This window comes from Nestor notabilis, unplaced genomic scaffold (assembly GCF_000696875.1).
Source record: "Nestor notabilis isolate BGI_N333 unplaced genomic scaffold, ASM69687v1 scaffold2703, whole genome shotgun sequence".
Taxonomy (NCBI): Eukaryota; Metazoa; Chordata; class Aves; order Psittaciformes; family Psittacidae; genus Nestor; species Nestor notabilis.
Window position 1 is genome coordinate 91,671 of NW_009920388.1, and position 18,938 is coordinate 110,608.

Consider the following 18,938-nt stretch of genomic DNA (forward strand, 5'->3'; position numbering starts at 1 on the left):
ACATCAGGGTGCTGGTTTGGGAGAAACACTTCATCAGCATCTTGAAGTACGAACTCTTGGGAACTCACTCCAGTCCCTTTTGGTTCCAGCTCTGCCACCTGCGGAGGAGGAAGGGGTCACGTCGTTCTTTGAAGAAGATGTGCTGGCAACCCAAGTGATCCCTGGAGTGGAGGGGGTACCCTCTGGGGAGGAGGTGACTGTGGAGACAGAGTTTGCCACTCAACCTGAGAATCAGACAGCCTGGGGGACTGAGGTCTTTGCAACCAATGTGTCGCTGCTCTCAGGTGGGTCAGAGCTTCCCCATCCCCTGGGTCACACTTGGCTGGTGTTGTAGGGTTGGGACATTCCCAGAATAAATGTTCTGTGTCCTTGGTGAAGGGGACTACCTCTAAATCTAAATAATTATCACCATATTAGCAAAGGCTGAGTCTGTGCACACAGGAGGAGCTACACATGTGTATTATAGAACTTTTGTCTAGGACTGTAACAAATGACCAGCATATGCAGCATTGCTAGAGCACCTCACAAAATATGTCATTGTGTATGTGGGATGGGGAAGAAAGGCTAGAAACAGATCTCATGTCATGTCTTCTAGGGAGGACAGAGCTGCAGTGTGGTCAGAGCAGCACCAAACTGTTCCTCTTCCAGATGTTATATCCAAGGAAGCAGTAGCTTGGTTGTGACATGTGGGAATTGGTGTCGCTGTTGACATCATCCTGTGTCAGAAGATTACATATTCTGTCAGTTTATATTTATATATTGTCAGTTTATATTTTTAGTTGTCTAAGATACAATAACCTCCCTCTCTTTTTCTTTTCCAGTGACCCCATCTGCTTTTCCTCCTGCTACAGTAATACCAGAGGAAACACATACAGATGCTTCTGTCAGCGAAGTGTCAGGGGAGGTGACTGAATCCGGAGAGCATCAAGTCAGTGGTGAATCTTCAGCATCCGGGTGGGTATCCGGAGTCCCGGATACAAGTGGAGAACCATCTTCTGGAGTTTTTGGACTTGGTGGAGAACACTCGGGGATAGGAGAAAGTGGATTACCATCAGTAGACCTGCATACCAGTGGCTTTCTGCCTGAAGAAAGTGGGCTACCCTCAGGGGACCTGAGTGGTGTGACTTCTGGTATTGTTGACATCAGTGGCTTATCTTCTGCAGAGGAAGACGTATCAGTGTCTACTTCAAGGATACCAGAAATCAGTGGGATGCCATCTGGAGTGGAAAGCAGTGGGCTGCCTTTTGGATTTAGTGGAGAAACGTCAGGCACTGAACTAGTCAGTGGCGTGTCATCTGGAGAAGAAAGTGGACTTGCCTCTGGTTTTCCTACAGTCTCTCTTGTGGATACCACATTGGTGGAAGTTGCAACAACAGCACCAGAATGGCGAGAGGAGGGAAAAGGATCCATCGGAGTCAGTGGCGAAGGAGATCTCTCAGGGTTCCCATCCGCTGAGTGGGACACCAGTGGCAGAGCCCAAGGTTTACCCTTAGGAGAAGAGCTCAGCGGGGAGCCCTCTGGAGGGCCTGAGCACAGGGGGGAACCTTCTGGGGTACCTGAGCTCAGTGGGGAGCCTTCTGGGGTACCTGAGCTCAGTGGGGAGCCTTCTGGTGTACCTGAGCTCAGTGGGGAGTCTTCTGGGGTACCTGAGCTCAGTGGGGAGCCTTCTGGTGTACCTGAGCTCAGTGGGGAGTCTTCTGGGGTACCTGAGCTCAGTGGGGAGTCTTCTGGGGTACCTGAGCTCAGAGGGGAGCCCTCCGGAGGGTTTGAGCTCAGTGGGTTGCCATCAGGACTGGATGTCAGTGGGGAACCATCTGGAACACATGAGATCAGTGGCCTGGTGGACCTAAGTGGCCTTACTTCTGGTACCGATGGAAGCGTTGAGGCCTCGGGCATTACCTTTGTAGACGCCGGTTTGGAGGAAGTGACCACAACCCCCTCAGTTACTGGAGCAGAAGCAAAAGAGATCTTGGAAATCAGTGGATTGCCTTCAGGAGGCGAACATGCATCTGGCATTGCATCCGGGAGCTCAGACTTCAGTGGTGAGCCTTCCGGGCATGTGGACTTTGGTGGGAGTGTTTCTGGAGTGCTCGAGATGAGCGGGCATCCGAGTGGAGTGATTGACAGCAGTGGAGAAGTCTCTGGAGTTGATGTCACCAGCGGGCTACTGTCTGGAGAGGAAAGCGGACTTGCCTCTGGCTTTCCCACAGTCTCTCTTGTGGATACCACTTTAATGGAAGCTGTAACACAGGCGTCAGTTGCACAAGAAGTGGGAGAAGGGCCCTCTGGGGTAATAGAAATCAGTGGATTTCCTTCTGGAGACAGAGGACTATCTGGAGAAGGATCTGGAGCTGTGGACACTAGTGGGTTTCCTTCAGGGACGGGAGACTTCAGTGGAGAGCCATCCGGGATTCCATACATCACTGGAGACATTTCTGGAGCCACAGATCTAAGTGGCCAATCTTCAGCAGTGACTGATGTTAGTGGGGAGGTCTCAGGGCTTCCAGAAGTCACTTTGGTCACTTCTGACTTAGACGAAGTTGTGACAAGACCAACAGTATCACAGGAACTGGGTGGGGAAACAGCCGTCACATTAAGGGCCAAGTGGTGAGGCCTCTGCATCTGGTGAACTAAGTGGGGAAACATCAGCATTGCCAGAAAGTGGTGTAGAAACATCAACAGCTTATGAAATCAGTGGTGAAACACCTGCATTTCCTGAAATTAGCACAGAAACATCCACGATTCAAGAAATCAGTGGTGAAACATCTGCATTTCCTGAAACTAGCATAGAAACATCCACAATTCAAGAAATCAGCGGCGAAACATCTTCATTTCATGAAACTAGTGTAGAAACATCCACGATTCACGAAATCAGTGGAGAGACATCTGCCTTTCCTGAATTTAGCATAGAAACAGCAACAATCCCAGAAATCAGTGGGGAAACATCTGCATTTCCTGAAACTTTCATAGAAACATCCACAAGTCAAGAAGCCAGGGGTGAAACATCTGGCTATCCTGAAATCATCATAGAGACATCCACAGCTCAAGAAGTAAGTGGGGAAACCTCTGCGTTTCCTGACAGTAGCACAGAAACCTCCACAATACAAGAAATCAGTGGGGAAGCATCTGCATTTCCTGAGATTAGAATAGAAACATCCACAAGTCAAGACATCAGTGGGGAAACATCTGCCTTTCCTGAAATCAGAATAGAAACGTTCACAAGTCAAGAAGCCAGGGGTGAGACATCTGGTTATCCTGAAATCAGCATAGAAACATCCACAGTCCATGAAACCAGTGGGGAAACATCTGCCTTTCCTGAGATTAGCATACAAACCTCAACAGTCCATGAAATCAGTGGAGAAACATCTGCCTTTCCTGAAATTACCATAGAAACTTCAACAGTCCATGAAATCAGTGGAGAAAGTTCTGCGTTTCCTGAAATCAGAATAGAAACATCCACAAATCAAGAAGCCAGGGGTGAAACCTCTGCGTATCCAGAAATTACTATAGAAACATCCACAGTCCATGAAACCAGTGGGGAAATGTCTGCCTTTCCCGAAATAAGCATAGAAACCTCAACAGTCCATGAAATCAGTGGGGAAACATCTGCATTTCCTGAAATCAGCATAGAAACTTCGACAATCCATGATGTTAGTGGAGAAACCTCTGCTTTTCCTGAAATTAGCATAGAAACTTCAACAGTCCACGAAATCAGTGGAGAAACATCTGCCTTTCCTGAAATTAGAATAGAAACATCCACAAGTCAAGAAGCCCGAGGTGAAACATCTGCGTTTCCTGAGATCAGCATAGAAACTTCCACAGTCCATGAAATCAGTGGGGAAACATCTGCATTCCCTGACATTAGCATAGAAACACCAACACGTCAAGAAGCCAGGGGCGAAATATCTGCCTATCCTGAAACTAGCATAGAAACATCCACAGTTCAAGAAGTAAGTGGAGAAACCTCTGCATTTCCTGAAATCAGAATAGAAACATCCACAGACCAAGATGCCCGAAGTGAAATATCTGCACTTCCTGAGACCAGCATAGAAACATCCACAGTCCATGAAACCAGTGGAGAAGCATCCTTGTTGCCTGCTGCTAACATTGATACAGCTGCCACATCTTTGGCCAGTGGCGAGCCCACTGGTGCTCCCGAGGAGAAAGAAATTCCTGACGCAACATCTGGATCTGTGACGCACTCGCTTGCAGGCATTGCAGGGGAAACCTCTGTCCCAGACACTGTAATTAGTACCAGTGCTCCAGATGTGGAACCAACACAGGGACCCAGGAACCCTGAAGAGGCTCAGCTCGAAATAGAGCCCTCCCCTCCGGCGGTGTCAGGACAAGAGATGGAGGCAGCTGTTGTTCTAGACAATCCCCACCTGCTGGCCACCGCTACTGCTGCCCTGCCTCAAGTCCCACAAGAAGCAATAGACACTTTAGGACCCACTACAGAAGGTACTGTGTGTTCTCGTATGGAATGGAATGTGCTAGCAAAGGGAGGGAGGGGGCATGGCTCTTACTTTTCTTGCTTCTTCTATAGCAGACAACATTAACACGGAAGCAGACTTGAGCAGAGTGTTATTGTGGTGGGAAGCCATAAACATGTAGAGTTTTTCACAGCTTGTGCTCATTGAATCATAGCACCATTTAGGTTGGAAAAGACCTTTAAGATCACCAAGTCCAACCTTTAACCCGTCACTGCAAGGCCACCACTAACCCGTGTCCCTAAGCACCACATCTACACATCTTTTAAATGCCTCCAGGGATGGTGACTCCACCACTTCCCTGGCACCTGCCAGGAACATGATGGAGGCATCATCTGCTTGTGCCCCCTGGGGTATCCAGATCATCATATAGGTTATAGGGAAAAAGGCGAGATCTCCCCTCTGTCCTACTGGAGGTGGGGGTTTGAGAGCATTCTGTGAATGGTCAGTGAGAGCCGCTGTGACCAGGTTCCTGGGTGTGATATAGCTGGGAAGGCACTAGGGCATTCACACCCCCTCTGAAACTGCTCTAAGGCATTGCTATGCTCCAGAGAAAACAACGATCTTTCTCCTTTTATGTGGAAACAAGAGCAAGGACAGCTCCACCTGCCAGAGACTTCCAGCCTGGCTGTGGATGCAGCTGAGAAGTTGGATAAGATGGGCTGCAAGACTCTGTCCTGTTTTGTTTCTCTTCCCACAATGTGTTGACTTGCTGCCTGTATCCCCAAGTGTTTCATGGCGCTTGATCCAGGGTGGGAGGCTGGCCATCAGCAGCTTTGTATTTCCAAGGGGTAAGAGGCAAAGCAAGCCAGCTGGGGACAAAAATCTCTGCTCTCAGCATTATCTGCAATGTTTGCATTGGGCAAACTACTCCAATCCCTTTGGCACAGGGCATGGCCACCCTCTGGTTTGTCTTAAGCTGCTCTTTGCAGCTAGAATAGGCTAAATGTGTGAGATGATGCTCAGGACATCAATACCTGTTGTCAGCTCTGCTGCCAAATGCCCTTCCTTCCACCCTGCCCCTTTCTGGTGTTTTAGTGTTCTGTCTTTGGTAGGATCCCTTGTTGCCAAGTATACACAGACACAGTATCTAAATCTGAGTAACCATTTATGGTGAAAGCACGCTGCTAGCTCTCTGACAAGCATCCCCCAAGCAGTGTTCACATGCTGTGGAAGCACTGGGATACTGCAATGAGAAGAAAATGGGATGTTGTTGTGCTTGCTGATGGCTGCTGCTTGGTCACAAAAGGAACCCCACAACATCCCTGGCCATGGCTTGGTTTCACTCTGCTGCAAGCAAGAGCCTGATCCTGGGGACAAGCCCCATTTGAAAACCATCAGTGCTTGTGCTGTTGTATGAAGGTCTTGCATATGCTCAGTTCTCAATGGGTCACACCTTCATGTGGGACATGTTGCTTAAGTATGGTACAAAACGTAGGTGCAAAGAGATTTGCTCAGTTCCTTCTAGCAAAAGTAATATTAATTCCACTCCCTGCCACCATTTCCTCCTGAACTGCTGCTTTTTGGTTAATTCACACTGTTGAGCATGGGTAGCTCTGGGCTCAGTAAGCATCTGTAAGTGCAGGGCTTTGTGAAGCTCAGTCTGGTTTCTAACATCATTTCCATCCCCAAAGTGTTCCGAATGAGTCACTGCATTTCTCTCTGCGTCAATTCCCTCCCTCTGAGAAAACAGGTAATCACAAACCTTTGTTCAGTCCTGTTCATAACACATTTGAGGTCCTGCCTGCCTCTGCTGAGCGGAGGATGCTGCAGGAGTGGGTGAGGGCAAGTCAGCGGGGTCATTCCTGGATGCCTGGCACAGCATCCAGGGCTTGGCACGGTGCTGGAGGATTTACGCACCTAAAACCCCTCCTTGCACACTAACGTGCTCTGCTTTCGGGCCATGCCCGTTGCCATATCCAATCCTGGACATAAAAACAAGCCAGCAAAGGCAGGCTGGAGGGGAAGGAAGGAAACCAGCCAGTGAGGCTCAGCAAAATAAAAAAAAAAAGAGATAAAGAAATATTGGCCCCAAAGTATGATTTTATTTCACTGCTTTTTCTTTTTATAAATTACCCACAAGGCGATTGCCAGATTCTTGGGAGCATTTGTTAGCCAACATTCTTGTGAAGTATTTGGAAAGAAAACCATGTGTTCAGCAGCTCATGTGTGAAGAAGCTTGAGAAATGTTCTGAAATTGGAACACTCTGTGTATTTGTAAGTGATGGAGATGATGATGTAGCAGCTGGGGTTTCTTAGCAGGTGACAGGGAGAGGTAAGTGATGGCTGAAGTTTAACTGGAGGCTCTTTATATAAACTGGAGATAGGCTTGAGTACACGTGCGTGGCTGGTGCTCCCACTAGGGAAGATATTCTAGGGTGAAATGTCTCTTTTTATTGGCAAGTTTCTCTACTACAGTGTCCCTGTAGGGTTAAATGCAGTCAGGGTCTAAAGGAAACTCATCCAGGTGGCAAGAAGTGCATTGGCCATGAACTTGCAACGCCATTTCCAGAGAAATAGACCAAAGTGACGACAAAAGAAGAAAAAAAGGAAAAATAATCACATATTTCCTTTTTTGGGTCATTACCCTTTTTACAGTGCTCAGGGGAATTGTGAACATGGAAAGCCTACAAGGAGCCTGAAGTGCTATGTCTCATGTTATGGCTGCCTCTCTACCTGAAGCCTCCCAGTTTTGAACTTTAGCTCGTGCAAAAAGATCAGTTCTAGTATCTGTGCCTTGTGCTGTGCTCAGAGTTTGTAGGATGTAATGGATGCCCATTAAAATGCAATTAATTTTAACTAGCATTAAAGCAAGGGTGAAGCTAGTTCATCACACAGAATGAGCTTAGTGAGGAGCAGGAACACATGTGGCTGTTGTCCCGTCATTGAAGGGTTCAAGTTAGATTCAGCAGTCTTTTTAGTGGGAAGATTTTAAAAGAATGATGTTTTTTGCTCTGCTGTAGCCTCTACTTCTCTCTAAAAGCCAGAGCCAGAAGCACAAGACGACTGAAGATTAACACTTGGAGTGCCAGTATTTTTTAGTATTTAACCAAAATGAAGGCTAAGCTTGCACATGTCTTTAGTCAGCAGTTTGATTCCTCCATGAGGACAGGAACCCCACAAGCTTCAAGAATAGTCCTGGGCTTGGCTTCTTCATCCAGAGTTTTGCCAATTCAGTGGGTCTTTTTGCTGCCTGTAACATTTGAAGACAAATACTTATTAGTTGAAAAAAGCATGCTGGCGCTCAGCAAAAGGCTGTGGTTTGGAGCTCTCTGACTAGTCAATGGCTTAAAAACTTCACTCAAGTTACAGGGAGAAGAGAAATGTGCTGAAATGGCAGCTATTTATGTTAAGTTTTGCTTGTTTCTGGTGAAATGAGTTCATGGACTCTGCTGCCTATGGCCCTGGCACAACTAAAGGTTAGAATCCAAATGAGGAAAGGTTTTGATGGGCTTTCCTGATTCTTCATGACCTGGCAGTCCAAGGGATAGAGTTTTGTTGGTCCAGAGAAGATCAGCCCAGAAGAAAAGTCTTGAAAATATTCACCTGATTCATACTGTCTCACCTACTATGGAATGAGACATTGTTGAATGGAATGGAATGAAGATTATGCTCCAAAGAAGGAGATGGAGGTAACAGTTGTATCTGAGAGACAAGCAAAATCACACACCATTTGTGGCTGATCAGATGATTTCATGTCACCTGGATATTGTCTATTTTCCATTAGAGGAAAACACTGGACTAGTGTTACATACATTTCAGTTTACTTCCACACATAATATTTGGAGGCAGAGATGTCTGAATTTCCTGAGTTCTCCTTCTGTGACAGTGTTGGATAAATTGAAGGTCCCAGCAGATCAACAGATTCTCCTAGAAACTTGCTGTTCTCCAGATGAATATAGCTTTAGAAGGCTGTAGCAATATCTGCCCCTTCTGCTGCATAGGGGCTTTGGTTTAATTATTGTAGTTAATTATTTTAATGACTTACTTGCCCATCATAAGTCACTAGCTGGCTGTGTGATGTTCAGTGCTAGCATTTGACATAAAATGAGAGACAACTGTTTTCCCCAACCCCTATTCTTTTCTTGTTGGAGTCACCATACAATTGCTCCAATGATTTTCTTCACTCTTTGAGCTATAGATCATCAATTCAAACTTCCCAGGAGCCTCTGATAAGCAAATTTAGTTTGCACCTGGATTTTTTGTTTCTTCCAATGATGTTTACCTGGCTGGTTTCTGATTCCCTGTTTGGATAATTGCACTTACAAGGACGCCTGTAAAAAAAGGGTGAGAGGTACCGCAGGGACTGTTGGACATGCTGAAAATGCCTTGCCTTTCTGTCTTACGTTTTTCTCTCTGCAGAACAAAACTGAGTTTAAATCCTAGGGTATATTTCTAAACCAGTTACAAGAAAACTATACAGTTTATTCAGGGTTTGGGTGACAAAGTCCTCTCTCTTCACAAGCTGCTTCTCCTTCATAGATGTCTTAAACACAAAGCTGACCTAGTTTAATGTGTATTCTTGCTTGTCTTCCATACAGGCTGCCATCAAGGCAAATGCAGAGACTGTATTGTTTTAAAGTGTTAGCACTGTTTCTACTATTGTCTTTCTTAGCTTGGGAGAAAAGATTTTAAAAGCATTTCCTTCTCACCACTGACACTGCGTGTCCACTTTCGCTGCCATTTGCCCTCTGAGCAAAACCAGGGCCAATCTATTTCTCTTGCATTTCTAAAGGATTTCTCTTTCCAATTTCCATGATCTAGTACAGCAGATTGTTTTCAAAGGCATTGGGAGAATACTTGTGTTAAGTTGCTCAAAAAGAAAACAGTTTCTGACTAAATATAGTGTTGATCTGGCAATGTAAAAGAAATCTTAGAAAGAAAATGGTAAAATGAATTCAAAGTTTGAATTGTAGCTGTGTAACTCCCCTAGCTTTCTCCAGCCAACTCTTTACATCTTCCAGATGCAAGACCCGGTTTACATTGGATATTTTAATTGTTTTATTAAAAAAAAAAAACAGAAATATCCAGAAGTTAGATCTCGGGTCCTGTTAGTAGCAAAAAATAGCAACTGTTGTGACAATAGATTTTTTGAATGATCTTTTGCAACTTTTGGGTGATATTAACTGCAGTACGAATTGTCTTCTAGAGAGCTGCTAATTTTGCATTATCCTCAAGAACTGAGTTAATAATACGTTCTAAATGGGCTTCCTATTCTTGGCACTGTAAGGCATTTTCTCCCCTGTCTCTGTTTTAGAGCTGCAGCTCTTGAAAGCGAGGGCTGCCTCTGTTCTGCATTCCATCGCTGCCGCATCGCTTGTCCTTTGTTAGCGCTGGGTAATAATAGCAGTTGTCTTGTCTTCTTGTTGGTTGATAAGCACTCAAGGGACATCTCAAAGCAGAGATGACTTTTTGAATGACTGCTCACCCAAGCAAATAAATAGCTCCCTTCTGTATAAGATCCCTGTGTGTCAAGGTACCTGGCAGCCAGTGCTGTGGAAATAGGGGCTCACTCCATGCTGAGCAAAATAGACTTAGCGTGCCGCAGGCAAATTAGCTGGCCGAAGAGGTGTACAGTGGTTTACTAACCTCATCTAGCCCTAAACAATGTGGAAGTAAACAGATTTATGGTATATAAAAGGTTAGGAAGAAAATAGCCATGCATTGCATGATAGATGGGATTTATTTTGCTTTACTGCAGTTCTCGCCTCCCATAAATCCTATGGCTTAGACGCAATATCCTAGAAACACCTACAAACCAGCTTGCCAGGTTTTCCAGAGACAACAGCACTGCTGATTTTATTATTTAGAACTGACTTTTCTGAAACATGTCCGAGACCCAGATTTTCTGGGAGGGTCAGAAACAGCAATGATTCCTCCAACCTGGTAAATACATTTGAGTTTCCTGATAGCAGCTTGGTGAGGTGATTCTCCTGAGACAGTTTGGGTCACTGCCTCAACAGCCCAACAAGCTGCAAAGAGGAGTTTGGTATTTATGTTCTTCTTGTGTTTAAAAAGTCTTCTTTCCAGCTATTTGCAGCACACTTCAGGAAAGAAGACCTATCTATGTCTCACTTGGATTTGTTGTCTGTTTTTCCCAACACTACCTACAAGTACACACCCTTTCTCTATGTGCCATATATAAAAATATTTGTGTATGGAGAGATATATAACATATATATCATATGCAGAGATTTGTTTTTGCAGCATATATAATATGTGCAATCATACTATATGCAAAACCTGTAAAAGGAAATTCTGTTCCAGTGGTATTTCCAAGCTGGAAATCTGTGGCAATGACATTGCATGTGTGTGCCTGCTCCCCCCCCCTCCTCCGAGACCAGGGATGGCAACTCATAGTGGATCTCAGTGCAACTCACTCCTGCATCTCAGAAGACATCTTGGACACGTCGACATTTAGTCCACGTGGTTGAAGACAGCTGAAGACTCATTATTCCCTGCTAAATGCTCTGCTTTAGCTCTCATATGTGCTTAGTTCCCACTTCTACAGCATGCTTTCCGCTTCATGGAGCCTAGTGGACAAAGAAGAGCCTTTCCTTACTTGTTCAGCTGGAGAACACTGGAATCAACATGAACTTCTGCTGCCACTGCTGTTGGGAAGCCCAAGGGGTCTTTGGAGTTGTAATCATCCCTTAGGATACCTCATTTTCCTTTATGCTCTATCATATAGGAACTCCAAGTGTGACTAATAATAGCCACATTTAGCTTCTGTATTCTACTAAGCCTGTGACCCCCATTTTGTTCTCGAAAGTCTCAAAGTATTTATTAGTGTCATGGAAACAGGAGCTCTCTTCATATTGCAGTGAACACAGAAGTCCAGAAAGCATTCATGAGTATTTAGAAGGGCAATTCAGAGGAAAAAATCCTTCTCTAGGAGAAAAACTGGAGTAAAAGGTTCATCAGCCATCTGAGGAATAACTGCACTGCTCCCAGTGATACAGCCTAGAACAAAGATCCCAATCTCCAAAGCACAAATGGATTTACCATCCAGTACCAGAATGAATTTTCTCCATCACTTAGGCATGTTACAGAACATGTCAGCTTTTTGTTGACACATCAGACACTGGCCATGGAGGGACTAGGCACATGGACTATAGCACACATCTGTTCTGGTATGTCTAAGGACATACAAGAGGTTCTGCAAGGAGACGCTATCTGGTCAAATATACCCCAGTCATGAACACAGACTCTGGGGACTTGCTGCTCTGCTCTGCTATTTCCATAGCCAGCATGTTTAGCCTCTTGGAATGCTTCCTCACTAACCCCTCTCATCCACAAGAAGAGCATGGAGTGTTAATCAACACTTTTAAACCCTTTATATTTCTTCTGAGTGCGAAGGAGAGAAATGTCTTGCATGAAGACCTAACCAGTCGTCATTCAACCTACCTTGGGTAGATGTGCTCCCACTGTCTTCCTCAGTCTTCATCCTTGTTTCTGAGCTGAATGTCTCTGAATGTTTCCATTCTGAATGATTCTTCTTCTGATTCCAAAGCTCAATAATTAGGATTAAGGTTCAGTCTGGAGAGATACTGGGAGAAGAGCTTTTACTTCCAGCACAAGCTAGATTTTACAATGTATAGATACTAACTGGCTACCTGTGACCTTCTTCAGAGCACCTATGCTCAGAAGGATCTGCCAGGGAATGCAAGTGCTACCAAATGGTGTCATTTATTACCCAGGCTTGTGCTAATTAGCAGGTTGAGAAACACTGGAGAGTTGATGGCCAAACTCTTCACATACCAACATCTCTTTTTACCTCCAGAAAAGCAAAAAGAATCTTGAGGGTTGTTCTGTCTAGATCAGAAACTAAGAGTAATTTCCTCCACCAACATGAAATCCATGGCTGGAAAAGATATGCCAGTTTCTTCCAGCCCCATCACAAGCAAGGGAGCACACAGTGAGGACAGGTCTGGAGAGAATGGCACTGCACTCCAGTACTCTTCACCAAAGAAGAGGCACCCGTACCTAGGCCTAAGATCCTCAAAGGGAAAAAGCTGAGGGTGTCTGAACCCACTTGTTGTCTTCTCTGCACTTTCTTCATCTTCACTGAGAAGAGATTTCTTGCCCTGGAACTTCACCTAAATTATAGTTAGGAAGAAACTAGTAGTGAGCACTGGCAACCAGGAAGGCCTTTAGGAGGCAGAGATCTATCTCAGGATGTTTCTATCACTTATGAAAACTCCACGTTCTTCCTCATAGACCCATAGCTGGTGGACACACAAACAAAAGCTTGCATGTTCAATGCATCAGGCAGAGAGCAGACAAGGAAGAGTTACCACAGTTATCAAAGACACTGGGTGCTGTGTATTGGATACATCTTGCTGAGCTTATGCTGATATCTTCAGAATCGTGTTCAACCATCAAGTGACAGAAAACCAATGTCTTCCTTGTAGGGTGGGCTGGGTCTCTTACCTTCATTCTTCCAGCAGCAGCAGTGGCAGTACGTTTTAAAATAAGACCCTAGCAACTCCCAAGTTCCCCCAAACCAACTGATATTCCCTCCTAAACAAGCAAGGAAACAAGTTCTCCTGTTGGTGGAGTTGTCTGCCCTAATGGAAGCCCTTGATTTCTTGCAGACACTGATGAGTGCCACTCAAGCCCCTGTCTGAATGGAGCTACCTGCGTTGATGGCATCGACTCTTTCAAATGCTTATGCCTTCCCAGCTACGGAGGGGACCTGTGTGAGATCGGTACGGCCTTCATGGCTTCAGCTAATCTTACTAACTACTGCACCACTTTCTTCCCCCCCCAAAAAAGGTGAACCCCAGTGCTCCCATCAGTCCTGCCCTCATCTCAGCAAGCTAACCTCTAACAGCAGCTTAAAATATGCTGAGGAAAAGCTTTCAGACTTTTGCTTATATATTTTGGTTAGTTTGCTCATCACAGCACTGCGTCCTCTAAGGTTCCCAAGCAGGAGCCTCTGGTGTCTTCTTCAGCTTTCTCTTTTCTGAGTTTCTCTGGTGAAGCTCCATACAATGGTGATCACAGAAGTTGTTATCACTTCGAGCCAAGGGTCTTTCTGTTCATCTGTAACACTAGGGAACATCCGTACATCTGAGCACATCTTCACCCCAGGCAAACTTTCTCTACCGGGCTAGAATTTCATGGAAGGATGCTTCAGCTGAGCCATGGAAGATGACTGTGTTTCTTGCTGTGACGATGCAGCTGAGAGAAGCCTCATTCATTCCAGGAGTCTCCACCAATTTGACACAGCATGACATTTTTGTCATCTCTTCAGCATGGCTTCCTGTGGCAAAATCAGAAGGGAATATGTATTTTTGAAAAAACATCAAGTGACCTGTTTTCCTATCAAAATTAGATTAATACTTCTTTTTATTTCTACAAAGAAAGAAAAAGGGTTGTGGGTTTTTTTCTTAAAGCTGATGAAAGTCCCCAATTTCATCAGTATAGCTCTCCTGTTTTGCTCAAACAAGAGAAAAAAGAGGTAGCAATGTCTTCTTCACTTCGGCATGAGTAATGATAATACATATTGGATTTCCTCCTCGCCTTTCTCATCATGTCCCTTTTTGCTTCCAATATGAACATATGGAGTAGACCATAAGAAGGCAGCTCGGGATCACTGGACCATCTGGGCAGGAATTGTGCTGTCTTAACATCAATTTCCTAATGGAACCTAATCAGTCCCTGATTTACCTGTCCCTGCCACCTGCTGTTGAAGATCCCTGTAATCCAACAAGAGCCTTTCCACCCTGCAGCTGCTTATAATTTCACTTGGTCCAAGTCAGAATGAATTTCATCTTTTCTTTGATTTATGGCTCTTGGTGCCTATGGGCTATAGCCTGGGATGTGCAAGAGGAAGCCAGTGCCCCAGATTCAGTGGGGAATGTAAATCTTCATTATTCCCATGAGGCAGAACATCCTTTCTGTTGCTCTCCAAGAAGAGTAGGACACCATAGGTGAGCTCTGCTATCTGTGCACACAGCAGTCCTTTGCATCACCATGGCATGTCCCTACCAGGGAGCAAGATATTCACCATTCTTTTCCAAGATGATTGCCCTCATATTCCCCTGTAAGCAACAGCTCTGTAGGAAAGAGTGGCCTTTCTCCTAGGAAATGTCCCACTGAGGTTCCATGCCATGTGCTGTCCTATCCCCAGGCTGTGATGACAAGGGGTGGTGTTCAAGCTAATGGAAAAGTCTTAAATCTCAAAAGACAGAGCATATTCTCTGCTCACCTTGCGTAAGCAATCTGCCTCCAAAGACCAAGACTCCTTAAAGATTCAGCTAGTTCCAGATAATCCACTTCATCTACTGAAGAAGGCAGAAAATGTTTTTAATACCTCAACTAACTGCAAACCTTTCCAAAGTCTATGAAGCATCTGCAGTCTCCAGCTGGAAGAACAGTAGGAAGGTGGATTAGGGTGATAGAAGGTGACAAGTGCTTTAACCTAACAAGTTTAACAAAGAAGAAAGAAACTGAGTACAGAAAACCTTACTGGAAAGGGAGAGAGGCATTGAGGGCTCATAAAACCCTTCCATTACAAGAGTAACAAGTGCCTGAAAAGGGATGGTAGATTGGGTATCTGAAAGGCTGAGGTTAAAGAGATTTCTGTTTCCTTTAGTCAGATGGAGCAGAGGTGTAGTGTTCTGCATTGGATGGGAGCTGCTGAAGGTCTTTTCTGGTGGTTTCTCCCTTTGCCTTTGCTCTCCCCAACTTGTGGCTTTATTTTCCCTGATTAATGGATTCAACTCTTTGGTGTTTCTCAGATGGTAAAAGGTGTCCTGAAGTTTTTACACTTTAGCAGCTTCCAAGCTTTTTCCTTGAGATTTCATTTTCCATCATGGTAAGTTCCTGACTCCTCTTTTCTTCTATCTTGGTAGGCTTGCTCCTCCTCCAGAGCCCCAGAACCACACCAAGCAATGCAACCACCCAAACATGGGCTCTCCTCCTCCCTTTCATTCCAAAGCAAGAAAACTCTCTAGGCCAGCACAAGTGGAAGAAAAAGATTCTTGCCTTGTCTGTTCCTCAAAAACAGAGTCCAGGAACAAGATACAGGGATTGAATTGCTCACAAATAAGTTTCTATTGTTCAATTTTTGTAATAGCACCGGTCACATTACTGCACACATGAGGTCTTCAACACAGGCTCCCCTCTCTGCATCTGTTTTGGATGCCTTCTGGTAATTTTCCCTGGGATTCCCCACAGGCAACAGTGTCAGGGTCTGCTTTTTAGTGGAAGTGACCATGTGTTGTCCCATTCCATGAGAGCACGAGCTGCTAAGAGGTGAGTTGGAAGGCTTCCAGACCCATGCGCCAACTCCTTTTCATCCCTCCTTTGTGTTTTTCAGACCAGGAAAACTGTGAGGAAGGTTGGACCAAGTTCCAGGGCCACTGCTATAGGCACTTTGAAGACAGGGAGACTTGGATGGATGCAGAGGCCAGATGCCGACAACACCAAGCCCACCTGAGCAGTATCATCACCCCAGAGGAGCAAGAATTCGTGAACAGTGAGTGCTGAGGGCAGCCTGAGACTGGGCATGGGTCTGTCCATTGGCCTCTATGGAGTCTATGGGCAGATTTATCCAAAATGACATAAAACTTACAATTTCCCCCACTGATGCTCAGATATTTCCTAACAAGGTCTCACCCTTAAGTGGGAGAGGAAGAACTGTCCAGCTCATTGCAGGGGTTTGGAATAGATGAACGGTTGCAGGGGGTTGGAATAGATGACTTTTGAAGGTCCCTTCCAACCCTAACTGTTCTATGAGTCTATGAGCTGTGAGACAGAAGAGAGCCCTCTCTCAGTTAGGACAGATCTTCACTCTCACCACATTGCTGATGTGGCTTGTTCACAACATGTTCACTTGATGCAACAAGCACAGTGACCTATGCCAGTGTGAGTGGATCCATGCTCATGGCACACTGAAAGGGGAGGGAGATGAACAAGCATGATGTTCAGGAGGAAAACGACATCAGAGAGAGCTGAGATGGCAAAGAAACGTTTCAAACGAGGTATAGGGGAACCATGACCCACTCTTCTTTCCCTCTTCATCTCTTCTAGGCCATGCACAGGACTACCAGTGGATTGGTCTCAGTGACAGAGCTGTGGAGAATGATTTCCGCTGGTCTGATGGGCACTCCCTGGTGAGCCTGCATCCCATGGGACTTTCGGTGGGAGGAAGAGGTTCCCATGGGGTGGGGAGAGTCCTATGAGTTACATGATGAGTGCTTGGGTTGGGCATTGCATGGAGGCAGCTCTAAACTTTGTAGAGCTCATGGTCACCATTGCAATAGAAATAACCACTGTAGCAGCAACGGTGGCCACCCATGGTCTCTGCTGGTGAAATGCACGGGTGAGGAACAAGGCTGAAGGAGGGAGTAGGAGAGGAGGGCTCAACCTTAGGTGAAGGTTTCTTCTCCTGGCAGCAATTTGAGAACTGGCGGCCCAACCAACCTGATAACTTCTTCGCGGCGGGTGAGGACTGTGTGGTGATGATCTGGCACGAGCAAGGCGAATGGAACGACGTTCCCTGCAACTATCACCTCCCTTTCACCTGCAAGAAAGGAACAGGTCAGCACCCCGTGTCATGCTGGCAACCATGGGGAGCTCAGGCAGTGGCTGCGGGGCTGGAGTGGAGCTCCCAGTGCACGTGAACATGGGTTTTGAAAGTAAGATGAGCCATTAAGGATGGGGTTTCACATTCCCAGGCAACGAAACCCTGGTTGCAGCATCACTCCTGCACAGCAGCTCCATGCCCTCCCATGGAAGCAAGTGGCTGTTGTGATGCCTGGCTTTCCTGAATGGAATGCTGAGGCAGACCACTGCTTTATTCCAAGGCCTATCACAGAATTCCCATATCCTCCTATCCCTGAATTCTGTGGAAAGAGGCAGTCTCAGGGGGATTTAATGTTGTATGTGTGGGAGAAGAGGCGCGCCAAGGCTGTGCGTGCCGGGTGTGAGCTGCCCGCTCGGCCAGGCAGGACTCCTCCAGCTCTCTGTGTCTCTGCCCATCTCCTGCAGTGGCCTGCGGGGACCCCCCCGTGGTGGAGAACGCCAGGACCTTTGGTCGGAAGAAGGACCGCTACGAAATCAACTCCCTGGTGCGATACCAGTGCAACCAAGGCTACATCCAGCGCCACGTGCCCACGATTCGGTGCCAGCCCAACGGGCAGTGGGAGGAGCCGCGGATATCCTGCATAAACCGTACGTCTCGGCTCCTTTAACTTCGGGTTAGGTTAGCTGATCCATCCCTGCAGCTGGGAACGAAGGGGGCATCATCTGAGGGTGCAGGTTAGCTTTGAGCAGAAGGGGACATTGTGGTCCCCATAACTTGTTGAAAGCTCCCCTATGATGGGGCAATGGGAGCTGGCACCTTCTGGGTAGGTGTGGACCACAGGGGCCTGGGGAATTTATGGATGCTCCTCTGCCTAGGCAGGGTAGAGGCAGCTCCAGAACCAGGAAAGGGCAACAAAGAGCTTACCAAGGGCACAGGCTACTGAAAGCAAGCAAAGAAATAGAAATGGCTTCTGAAAGGGTGAGTTTTAGCACCACCTGCATCAGCAGACAGAATCAAGAGGAGGTACCTACAGTCCTCTGTGGTTCCTGTGAGACCTGGGAGTAGACAGGAGCCCTGCAGCAGAGCTAAGCCAAGCTGGGTTCTTGACCCTTCTCCTGTCAGGTCTCCAGCTGACAGCAGCCAGCCCTCTCCCACTGGTGTCCCAGCCCATTCCCAAGCGTGCCTACACCCCTGTCCCATCCTTACTTGCCTGCAGCTTCCCAGTTATCTCATCGGCCTCAGACAAATCACATCTGTCCAGTGGCCTCCTTGCCAGGTTCTGGTCCAGCTGGGCAATTCCAGCTAAAGCAATGGTCCCACAGCCAGGGAAAGCCAGTATGGGCTTAAGGGACAAACCTCCGCCCCAGGGAGGAGATGGAAGGAGGAGGGATGGAGGAGATGGAAGGAGGAGGGATGGAGGAGATGTCGGGGGGCAGCCATAGTGCAGATGAAGCCACTGATTCCCTTGGCTCCTCCGCAGACCCAGAGAGCTGCAGGCTGCTCCTGGCATGGATCACCAGCAATCAAGACAGCCAGGCAGTTCCAAACCAGCTTTTGCTGCTTCCATCAAAACCCTCCTGAAATTATCACACTGGAGTAGTGCCAGATTTAAGGAAAATTGGCAGCAGAGATCAGGCAGAAACCTTGTTCCTGCCAGCAGGACAGGGCTGTTTCCCCTCCTCTGCCCTGAGCATATCCCACCACTGATGGATATTTCCCTCCCTGTCCTAGGGGACTGGGGAGGGACCGGGAGGGCAGCAGGTGAGGTGGGGAAGCCATCCTCATACCCGCCCTATTAGCCAAGCTAAGGAGCAAGCATCCATAGAGAGGGTGCTGCTGCCCAGTGCTGCCTGTGTTTGTCCAGGGGCCAGCGCGGGACAAGCAGCATCTCTATCCTGCCTCCTGCTAAC

At 46.6% G+C, this 18,938-nt stretch overlaps 1 protein-coding gene across 1 annotated transcript in view; it reads left to right on the forward strand.

Moving 5' to 3' along the window:
• Positions 1-18,938, forward strand: part of LOC104402697 (aggrecan core protein-like) — a 25,680-nt gene that overhangs the window by 6,535 nt on the left and 207 nt on the right. The window contains 12 exon segments of the mRNA XM_010010644.1: positions 90-284; positions 822-1,692; positions 1,777-2,595; positions 2,597-2,824; positions 3,005-3,304; positions 3,365-3,514; positions 3,635-4,461; positions 13,088-13,201; positions 15,820-15,978; positions 16,533-16,615; positions 16,898-17,042; positions 17,493-17,675. Of these exon segments, the coding sequence (XP_010008946.1) occupies positions 90-284; positions 822-1,692; positions 1,777-2,595; positions 2,597-2,824; positions 3,005-3,304; positions 3,365-3,514; positions 3,635-4,461; positions 13,088-13,201; positions 15,820-15,978; positions 16,533-16,615; positions 16,898-17,042; positions 17,493-17,675 (4,074 nt within the window).